The sequence below is a fragment of the Myotis brandtii genome, unplaced genomic scaffold (genome assembly GCF_000412655.1).
Source record: "Myotis brandtii unplaced genomic scaffold, ASM41265v1 scaffold1875, whole genome shotgun sequence".
NCBI classification, from domain to species: Eukaryota; Metazoa; Chordata; class Mammalia; order Chiroptera; family Vespertilionidae; genus Myotis; species Myotis brandtii.
Window position 1 is genome coordinate 5,452 of NW_005356961.1, and position 11,468 is coordinate 16,919.

Sequence of the window (11,468 nt, forward strand, 5' to 3'; positions counted from 1 at the left end):
AGGAGCAAGCCAGAGTGGTGGTGGCTTGGGGGTGTGCTCCAGGTGAGAGACAGGGGCTGAGAGGTGGTAAAAACCCTTAGTCACAAATTTGAGAAAAACAGAGTCGGGCCTCATGCTGCAGGAAGACAGACATGCACTCCAAAGAGACACACATGAAGTACCAAATGAGATATACACAAATACGTATCATCACATTCATGTAAACTTGTCCTAGACACACATGCAGACGTGCACTGTCACAAAGAGCTCCATCCACTGTCAGGCAGGCATGCTGCCAGAGAGTCATATCCCAGAATGACACAGATATAGTCACAGAAAGACAGGCACTCCAGAGAGATTCACGTAGACCTACATTACCATGTGACAATGACACAGAAATGTCTGTCAGACACACCACCAGAACTTGTCACAAAGGCACTGGCACCGTCAAATATGCACTGTCACATAAAAACTTGTGCTGTCCCAGGAAGCCACACAAATGCTTGAGACACACATGCACTGCTGCAAAGGCAAACATATATATGTGATACCTGTGACGGATAGATCCAGTCATAGACATGCATGTACCCGCAGGCATACAGCACTGTCACTGACATTGTTCAGAAATAGCTGCCCAGAATCCATCACAGGAACACAAATGGACATCCACCCCATCAGAAAGAACCACAGATGCGCTATCACAGACAGAAACACACAAACATGCACTCAGTCTCAGAAACAGACACAAACTGTCATCATCTGGCACACCTGGAAGCAAGCCCTCATCACACACACAACTATAAACACTCTGTGAGATGCGCATAAAGACTTGAACTCACTACAGTAACATATACACAGACAACACCCAAAAAGCAAATAGACATGTTACTCTCCTTTATTCACCTGACATTTATTAGGGGTCTACTGTAAACCTATCAGGCCCTGGTGGGAGTGCAGATATTAGAGAAAGATAAGTCAGGCATCATAGCCCTTACCCAGGAAGTTGATAGTACAGTTATTGGGGAAGGAGTAAAGACATATTTGGCCCGGCCAGTGTGGCTCAGTGGGTGAGTGTTGACCCATGAACCAGGAAGTCATGGTTTAATTCCTGGTCAGGGCACATGCCCAGGTTGCAGGCTTGATCCCCAGTAGGGGGCATGCAGGAGGCAGCCCATCAATGAGTCTCTCTCATCATTGATGTTTCTATCTCCCTCTCCCTTCCTCTCTGTGAAATCAATAAAAAACATATTTAAAAAAGACGTATTTGTAGATAGATGGGAGAATGTGGATGAGGTCACACAGGGCTTCTCAGAAGGAGACCCTCTACACATCTTGAAAGACAAGGCCTAGGGCTCGGGACAGGGGAAGGGCAAATTCTACACATAGGCCCAAGATAACTGGAGGCAAAAAGAAGTAGGCAGGGGCAAACGGTGCTTACATTTCAACAGTAGAATAAATATCTACTAACATTTGAGCTTTTGGAATGTGCTAGGCACTGTGCCATCATTCATTATGTTGACCATATGCATTCTCTCTCAATGCTCACAACCAGAGTGTGAGATAGTAGACATTAATCACCCCTGTTGTACAAATGGGCCACTTGAAACTCAGAGCCTGTGATATGACCAAGGCCAAATGGCAAGAAAAAGCTGAGGAAGGTTTGAAACCAACTCTCCAGCATACACATGCTTGACCAATGATTTCAGACATCCCTCCGACAGCCACTCAACCAGCCACACCCTCGCCTGTAGAGTTGGGCACGCATCCTTCCACAGGGGCCCCATTATTGAGGCACAGCAAAAAAGACACTTGACAAAACCTAGGGCAGTGATTCCCAAAGTGGGCGCTACCGCCCCCCGGTGGGCGCTGCAGCGATCCAGGGGGGCGGTGATGGCCACAGGTGCATTTGGGGGCGATGAGTAACTGCTATTAAAATTTAAAAAAAATTAATTTCCAGGGGCTGAGTAATATTTTTTCTGGAAAGGGGGCGGTAGGCCAAATAAGTTTGGGAACCACTGACCTAGGGCCAGCCATCCTTCTCTGCCTTGGCTTTACCCCTAGGAAGGTCGGGACACAGAACTGTCAGAGAACTGGGGGACATGATAAATAAAAAAGGGGTTAGCCATTCCTCAGCTTCTAAAACCCAGTGGAGGAGGTCCATCTGGTCCCTTCCACTGAACTCATGTGAAGCATCTACTGTACTTCCCAAAGTGTTTCCTCATCAAACGATCAGAAGAGCAAACATTTATGGCGAAAGAGGCAGGCAGAGAAGTTGGAAGTTCAGTCCCTGCCCTCAGCTCAGTCCTCTGCTCCCATCAAACCCCAGGACATAAGGTGGGCAGGCTACATCCTGTGCCAGTGCTGAGGCAGGAGTCACCCGCAAGGATGGAGCTTTCTTGGTGGTAACAGGTCCAGAGGTGGATTAGTAAGCAGTGAGTCAAATATGAACAAACTCGGCCCCACAGAGATCCTCCTGGAGAGCATGCAGCCCTCAGAGGTCAAGCCAAAGCCTGTACCCTCGCTGTCTCTGTCCAGAGACCACCCCCCGCCACCACACACACACACACTCTGCCCCACACAGAATAGAGGCGCTCCAGGGAAACTGACATTTGGTTTTATTGTGCCAAGGACATTACAGATGGCGGATCTTGTCAACACCTGCAGGGCACAAGTGCCCCATCTGCCAAGGCTGCTCCCACTCCCCACACTCGAATCCTGAGTGGCGGCTATAATCCTCAAAGGTGCCCCCACCCCAAGATTACAGATACTGGTGGTGATGGAAGCAATAGGAATGCAGTGAGGTCAGAGTTTCATTGTCCGAAGCCCACAGGACACCTGCTACCCTTGGCCCCCTACTCCGCCCTGGCTCATACTCTAGACACTGCCCATCTCCACAGAGCTGGAGGCCAGAGACAGCAGCACGTCTTTGTGCCCCCTCTGGGCCCCCCTGCCTGCCTGCCCCCAAACCAGAGAGATGCCACCTTCATAGAGTCAAAGCTGTTATCTATGTCGTTTTTGATTGGTTAATTTTATAAGATAAAAGTACATTTTAATAAAGAAAAAAATTCAACATTGAAGGCTCAGACATTCTTAGGGTTCTGGGAAGGGGAATCCCCCACTTCTTCCTCCCACTTCCCTGACATAGTTGTAGAGGTGGGGTAACAAGGTTTTCTGAACTTGGGAGGAATGGGGGTCAGGGAGGTTTTCTTTTGTCTGAATGTCTCTCCTCAGGGGCTGCCTGGCTGCCAGTTGCTTTGTCTCTGTGCCTCTCGCCTACCTTCGGCACCCTTGCCCGAGTCCCCTGTGGATTGCAGGGATGGTGCTGTGCAGGGGGCAACAGGGCACGTCAGCTGGGGAAGAGACAGATGATGGTGGTGGTGGCAGCGATGAGAGGGGGTGCAGGGATGGACCGGCAAGAGGGAGGCGGGGAGGAGGAAAAGAAGGAAAGAAAGGGAAGGAGGAAGACGGCAAGAAGGAAGAAAGCCAAAGGTGAGGCGGCACCGGAGGGCAGGAGTGGTGGGGTTGGGAGACGGTCTCCAGTCTCTGGGTCTCCATCAACTCTTGTCTGGGGGCGGATCTCTGTGCACTTTGTTTTTCTTCATACTGTCTAGGTATTCTTGTTGGGATACTGCCAGCACCGAAGCCAGGATCTCATCATCATCCCAGTCGTTCAGACCTGTTGGGCAAGAAGAAGGGAAAAAGAATGACGGAGCCTGTCTTTTCTTCGCCATTCACTGACCCCTGGCTCTGCAAAGATCCCATCCAGGGCCCTCTAACTCCTATTAGAAGGCTCCTCTGGGCCTATGAAACCCATTTAGAACCCCTCTGGGACAGATCCCGTGGGCCTAAAGGATTCCCTTTTTTTGGGGAGATGGCCAGAGGCTCCAGAGCCACCCCACAGAGACATACTGCTTCTTCCATCTCTCCCCAGCTCCCGGCTGGCCCCTGGTTCCTAGACAGAGGAGGCTTACCAAAGGCAGAGGGGGACATCTGCTGAATGAGGGCCCGGCACTCCAGAGCAGGGTAGAGGGACACGAGGGGGGAAGTCGCTGGGTCGGCCCCTGTTGAGAACTGGCTGCTTGTACCTGGGGCAGATGGACAGTCAGAGACAGGGCCCAGGACCCAGGCGGCACCTCCTAAGCCCTGCATGCTCCCTGTCAGCAAGTCACTGACCTGGTGCACAGGGTGAAGGAGGTTTGGCAAGAGCTAAGACAGTGCCTGGGGAAGGGGGCTTCATGCCCAGCTCGGCATGCAGTTCAGGGTGCTCGGGTGACCGCTGCCGCGGGGACCGGCTAGTCCACTCCTCCAGGCCACTGGAGGCGGCTGCTGTGGCGGAAGTGCACGTGGCACTGGCTTTCCGGGGCTGCTGTGGGGAAGGAGTAAGAGGTAAGAACCTACAACAGCCTCAACGTTCCTCTGCCCCATCCCCGGCAATCCTGGCTGTGACACAGCTTCTACATAGGTCACCACCACTCCCAGTCACACCATGGACCAAAGGATGAAGGTAAGCTCCTTAACCCTCCTCACACCCTCACAGCCAACTGATAGGAAACCTCCACCTTCAAAATAGATCCAGAGTGCCTCCCAACTCTCTCCCTCCCCCTTGCCTGTGCCATCAGTGGCAACCTGAACTACTGTAGCAGCTTCCTCCTCACTGGTCCCCTGTTCTACCCTTGCCACCCAGACTGCGTTCTGCAACCTGTTAAACCCTAAGTCAGATCCTATTCCTCCTTTGCTCACAACCCTGCAGTGAATCTGCTTCACTCAGAATAAAAGCCAAAGTCCTCATCACGGCCCACAGGTCCCTTCCTAATCTGGCCCCACTGCCTCTCTGACTTCTGTTCCACCACACTGGCCTCAGGCCGCTCCTGAATCCCAGCAGGGGTGTGCTACCTCAGGGTCTTTGCTCTAGCTGGTCCTCTCTCTGTTCCGGCACATACACTTAGCTACCTCCCTCACCTATGGCTAGTTTTTGCTCAAATCTCACCTGTTCTGAGACCCACTATGCCCACACTATTTAATACTGTGAACTCCCAGCCCCACTTATTCCCTTTACTCTTCTCTATGTTTTTTTTTCCCATCCATACCACCTCTAAACCAATGTACTCACTATGTTTACTGTTTATTTTGTTCCACTCTTGCAAAAATGCAAGCATCACAAGGACAGGGATCTGGGCCTGCCTGGCTCACCAATGTACCTCTGTACACATAGAACAGTACGGGCATAGACCTACAATAAATATTTGCTGAACAACTGAATCAGCACTTGCCAACATCTACAATCACGCTAAACTCTTTGTGATTCCTCAAATGTCTATATATCCTGTCCTGTCCCTGCCCTAAAATTTTCAACCCTCCTGCGGGAATAGTAACTAGAGCCCCCATCTCCACTGGTCTCCCACCCACGGTCAAGGGCCCCACTGATGCCTCTGTCTCCCTCAATAGACGGGACCACTGAGGGCGGAGCAGGCTAGACCTGATTTCATATTCTCAGCACAGAGCCTGGCACACAAGAATATTCAACAAAAGCTTGTCCCTCTGAAACTATCCATCCATCCTACATGTCACCACCAGTGACTGCGCTCTCGCTCTCTCTCTCTCATTCCTTAAGAGCTTGTTCTGCACAGGTGTTGAGAGTTCTAAGGCACAATGCCAAGACTAAGGCCAAGATGAGGTACAGATAGGGTTGGGAGCTTCCTTCTCTCCCAGATGTCAAAACTGCTTAATTTTTCTGCCTGTTTGGGGCAGAGCTGGGGAAAAAAATGGGTTCTTGGCCAGGCCAGTGACAGAGCCTAGGACCTACCTGGCTGGAGCTGCGGACCTGGCGGGCCTGTTTTTCCTGATCTCGCAACCATTGCAGGTAGGATTCTCGAGCCACCTGCTCTTCAATAGCCTCATTTGTGGCCTCCCAGTCTGTGGCTCGCTTCTTGTCTTCCAGCATCTGCTGTTCGATCCATGACTCCTCTGATGTCTTTATGGCACTCTTCATAAGGGACTGCTCTGCAAACTGCAAAGGTGGGAGGAACAAGGAAATGGGGTAACACTCTGAGCTCTGGCCAGCAGCTGGATCTGGCTCAGAGAGGTAGGCCCACAGGCCCAGAAAGAGGAGACAGGAAGGCAAGTACTCTTGCTAAGCACCCCCCTGGGCAGGCTGCCTATTCATCAGGGACTGGGGAAAAGCAGGCTTGGGTGGTGGGATTAGTAGTTCCAAACTCCTACACTCAGAAGCCCTGTTCCCAACCCAAAGACAACTCAAGTGAAGTACTAAGTCTGGGGCAACCAGGTGCCCTCCAGCCTAGGCTGGAGTTTAAAGAAGCCTTACCCAGTGATGACAGTTTCACAATGTTGAGGCCTTCCTCATCTATGCTCAGATGGCACAAGAAGAAAAGATCACCTGAGAAGTTAGCTGTATGTGCACAGGGTGGAGGGAGTAGTCAGGTATTTAAGGGGACGAGTAGTATTAGCATGATGTGAGGTGCTATGAGTTGTGGGGCACTGTATGAGTGCTCTTTGTTAGACTGTGAGATACAACTGCATTTTAAAAACCAAAATAATAAAAAATATCAGAGCATATCCCAGGGATTAAATTAAATGTGAGTACTGTTCAGCAAAATTCTAACATTATTTTAATGGACATATATTGCACACCAATGTGTGTGCGCACAAAGTAATGATATAAAATATAATTTTTACCTATGGATAATAGTCCAAAAAGTATCTAAAACTCTCTATTAGAATAAGACAATTTAAAAATGGCCAAAAAAAATCTTAACACACAATTTTATATGCACATGCAAAGATGCTCAATACCATTTGTCACTAGAAAATTGAAAATTAAAACAAAGCAGTACCTATCAGCTGGTAGCTTCATACAGATATGAGTAGTTATACATAGAAATATTTCTGGATATGTGTATACACACAGGTTAGTATACACATATATCTCCTTACTCAGCCAGCTGAAAGGGCCTAGAAGGAAGGACACCCCAGTACCAAGGAGCACACTCAGCACCCAGATCGTGGCTTCTAATAACATTCTAATAATTGGAACCAAGGAGAAATGGCTGGTTCTAAGACCAGGGAAGGAAACATACAAGCTGAGCCTAGAACACTTTTAGTACCAGAAAGTTAGGAAGTGCTAAAAAAACCCCAAAAAACAACAACAAAAAGGACAAAAAACACACAAAACATACACACACACCACCACCACCACCACCACAATGATGGGAGTGTGTCAGAGAGACACTAAGAGAGCTTCCGATAGCCAAAACTGAAACAATTTGAGCATCAAAATAAAAATATCATTGGATTATAACCCAAAGTATAAAATAAATATCTGAGCCAATACTGATATAAACAAAGGGTTGAATAAATGGAGGACAAGAGAGAAATCTCCCTTGCAAGAATTCCAAATAATTTATGTGAATATACTGCCCTCAAGGAGATGGAGCATAACAGCCACTTCTTTTTTTTTTCTTTAAAAAATATTTTTAATTTATTGATTTTAGAGAGAGAGGGAGAGAGAAACATCGATTTGTTGCTCCACTTATTTATGCATTCATTGGTTGACTCCTGTATGTGCCCTGAACGGGGATCGAACGTGCAACCTTGGCATATCAGGCAGATAACCAACTGAGCTGGCTGGCCAGGGCAACACCAACTTAAGTGTGGTTTGCATACAATGACTTGCTCCCAAACAGTACAATGTGGAAAAGGGAGTGAAGGAGGTGGAGGAGTGATATTAGTGGAGAAAACTTAACAAACACTACTTCTGCCAGGTGATCAAAGGCAACAACAAATCACAAATCATGTTCACAGTACATACTGTTGATATGATGTGATGAGAATGGCACTTTACTATTGTGATCTTCCTTCCTACAACCCGTAACCCCAGTCTAGTCATGAGAAAAACAGCAAATTCCAAAAGAGAAACATCCTACAGTATACCTGACCAGTACTCCTCAAAACGGTCAAGGCCATCAAAAACATGAAAGTGTGAGAAATCGTCACAGACAAAGGAGCCTAAAGAGACATGATGACTTTAGTTAATAATGTGCCAATATTGGTTCATATATTGTAACAAATGAATCACAGTCATGATAGGTTAGTAACAAAACTGTGTGCGGGACAGGACGGAGGATGGATGCGGGGAACTCTGAACTATCTTTCTTAGTTTTTCTGTAAACTTAAGGCATTCACATTTTTTTTTAAAGGAAAAAAAGCGATCAAACAAAAAATCTTAAATATAGTGTTATGTGAAACAAGACACTGAAAAAACTATATACAGTATGATTCCAATTAGATGACATTCTAGAAAAGGTGCAAGGATAGAGTCTGTAAACAGATCGGAAAAAAACACAAGAAAATCAAGAGAAACTGTCACAGCCAAGAGGAGCCAAAGGAGACATGACAACAACTAAATGTAATATGATCCTGGATGGGATCCTAGAACAGATAAGATCATTAGGGGAAAACTGAGGTATTTTGTATAAAGTATGGTCTTTAGTTAATATATCAATATTGGCTCATTAACTGTGACACATGTACTATGCTAATAAGATGTTAATCATAGTTAGGTATATGGGAATTCTCTAAGCGTAATAATTCTGCTAAAATCTAAAAGTGTTCTAAAATTAAAAGTTTATTTAAAAACCAAAACAAAAAAACCCCTAATGTTAGAGGGTGTGTTGGTGTTAGGGTGTGTGTTTCCTAAAATGAGGCAGGAGCACTTTCTGTTTGTAGGAAGTGAAACCTGAATAGAAGATATCAAAATCCCCAGCAGGCGAATATTTATGAAAGAGAATGAGAATCTGCCAGTGTGTGCTGGGAAAGTGTACTGCCACCATCTGAGCACCTACTAGGCACCAGGCCCAGTGCTAGGCGTTGTCTGAATCAGCCAAGCTGCCAGCCCAAATTACTTGTGAATCCTGCCCTAGGTCCCACAGCCAGTTAAGTGTTGGGACCAGGCCTGAACTCTAAGTCTCTGTAACCGCAGATGTCTATAACTGCTGAGTTTCAGAGGAGGATCCATGTGGGGACCAAGACACCCAGCCCCAGCCCTGGCTTATGGTTCCCAATATGACTCCATATCCCAAAATGCCAACCCTCCATAGGAACAAAGATGGGTGAGCCAGCTCAGACAGATAAACTGAGACCACAGAATGAGCCCTGAGAGATCACCTTGGGGGACTCCCTGATTTCACAGAGGTAAGACCTCAGAGGCAACTCAGAGAGGGGACAGGACATTTTTGTGGGCTAGGATAAAACTGAGACCCAAACAAAGGTTTCTGGCCTCTAAATCCAACAGCCATCTTGGGCATGGTGACATGCTTACCCCCGGTTTGAATGATGGCAGGCCCAGCCCCACACCAATGGTGGCCTTGTTAGGATTCACCACTGAATTGTAGTGGATATTCCGATGGTAGCTGACACGGATGGGTTCGTCCTCATTTTGATGGATCCCATGGAATGTGTTGATGGGTTCTGCAGAAAAGAGAAGGAAGTAGCATCCACAGTGGGCGGGGCGGGGCAGGCTCAGACCAGGTGCCGTCGGTCGCTCACCTACCCACCACAGAAGTACCTGTGCTATACTGATACACCTCCACAGGCCGGTTGTACATCTCCGCCATGGCCTGCATCTCAATGTGGTTGCCATGGCAGTTGTTTTTCCGTTTCCGGTTGATGTAGGTGGTGAAGTCCTCTGTGACATAGTTGGAGAAGTAGTCCGCATTCTTCATCTGCACAACAGACCAGAGGGTCGAGGTCAGTGTGAGGAGGGGATCCTCCCACTCTGCCCCTACCCCAAGGTCTCTACAAAGTCTCACCAGATAGTCCATGCAGTGCTTTCGTACAACCTCATGCATGTCCTGGTCTCCATACACCTGGTCAGCTGTGGAGGCAGAAGAAAGGAGAGGCTGGGATTAGAACTGGCACCAGAGAAGAGTTCTAAGTCACAGAACATCCTTGGGGTGAAGGGCTCGGGGCCAGGAAAACTTCCTTTCCTACCCCAGGGCCTGGAGAGTTCTTGGCCTTGTGGGCTGGAATGGAATCATGGAGAAAAAGGCAAACAGGGACAGTTTTGAACAAGAGTACAGGTGAGAGGGACACAACCACAGGCCTCTCATGCAGATGACTTTGTCTAGGGCTTGGATGGCTACTCAGACAAGTCAACAAACATTTTAAGTCCCATAAGTGGCCCGAAGCACTATCGATTCCATACCCCCACCTTCACTCTTCACATGAGGAAACTGAGGCTCAGGGAGAGCTTGTGGCTTGACCAAGTTCACACAGAAAGTCAATGTGTGACCAATTCAAGTCTAGAATTCAGTGTACCTAACTTCCTGGAGTCAGCATGGCCTTTGTAGGTTGGGGAAAAAAAAAAAGGAAAACAGCTGGGCTCTAAGCCCAGTTCTGCCAAGTACTAGTGCTAAATGACCAGAGGCAAGTGACCCAAGTGTACTGAGCCTCACCTGCCTCACGTGTAAAACAGGAACAAGCTGGATAACTCCCTGGCAGGCCTTCTTGTGAGATTAATGAGATAATGGGTGTAACGTGACCAGCACTGGTTTTGAGACGGGAGCAGTCACTCAGTAAATCAGATTCCCCTTCCCCAGGGCCTAAATGTGCGGTACTATGAAGGTGACAGAGCTTAGTAAAACCCTGCCTCTGCCCACAAGAAGTACATAGTCTAGTAAGAGAGATAAGATACAAATGCACCTAACCAAGGGCAGCCTGAGGCCCAAATGGTTCAGGCATCATGGAGTTTTAGTCAAATTAAGACACAGGCTCCCCTCTGCCTGACTTGAGAATCTTCACACATTCCTTCCCTCATTTCAGGACATTCCTTCCATCCTGCTGGATTGCCTACTTATCCAACACCAATATGTTCTTTAATAGTTCCCCACCCTCCTGGACACCTCTATCACCAGGTTTATCAAACATGTGTACAGAAGTCATCTGCCTGATCACACAGGGCTTCCTACTGAGGGCAATTCACATCCAAGTCTACCCCAGCTCAGGGCCCAAGACAGTGCAGGAAACTGGGAAATTTGCTAAGTGCATGAACAAACTCAGGGAGCCAGTGAGTCTTCTCCCTGGGAAATTAAGGTGGGCTTGAAGATGAGGCCCACGTTACATCCACTGGCTAAGATGAAGAGGGCATTTTCCTTTGTCTCCCCAGAGGACCATTGCTCTGATGGGATCTCCCTGGGGCAGGGGCAGAATTCTTCCATGGGGGCAGGGGCAGAATTCTTCCATGACAGCCAGTCTACCTCAGTGAAGAATTGCCAGAAGAACGCCTTTGCTGCCCTCCCCTGCCCTCCCTGGAGGGTTTGTGAGATAAGGAGAGAAGGGCTGCTCTGAGATAGAAGAATAGGGGCCCATGCCTGTTCTCAAGTCTTCCTGGAGGTGTGCAAGGACCTGAGGGTGAGGGGGAGTATGAGGCGTGAAGGCGGGAAGGGATAGCCCCATCACTGATGTAAACAAAGATG

General features: G+C 48.1%; 1 protein-coding gene across 3 annotated transcripts in view; it reads right to left on the reverse strand.

Moving 5' to 3' along the window:
* Window positions 1-2,577: 2,577 nt before the first annotated feature.
* The window catches only part of OTUD5 (OTU deubiquitinase 5), a 26,252-nt gene continuing 17,361 nt past the window's right edge, over window positions 2,578-11,468 (reverse strand). For 2 of the 3 annotated variants that reach the window (XM_014538241.1, XM_014538240.1), the window contains 7 exons: window positions 9,804-9,868; window positions 9,560-9,716; window positions 9,314-9,462; window positions 5,783-5,986; window positions 4,153-4,345; window positions 3,951-4,064; window positions 2,578-3,655 (listed from right to left, as the gene is read on the reverse strand). In XM_014538241.1, coding sequence (XP_014393727.1) covers window positions 3,534-3,655; window positions 3,951-4,064; window positions 4,153-4,345; window positions 5,783-5,986; window positions 9,314-9,462; window positions 9,560-9,716; window positions 9,804-9,868 — 1,004 coding nt within the window. In that variant the 3' untranslated portion in view covers window positions 2,578-3,533. The remainder of the gene's footprint in view (window positions 3,656-3,950; window positions 4,065-4,152; window positions 4,346-5,782; window positions 5,987-9,313; window positions 9,463-9,559; window positions 9,717-9,803; window positions 9,869-11,468) is intronic. The other variant, XM_005864516.2, reaches the window with a different exon arrangement.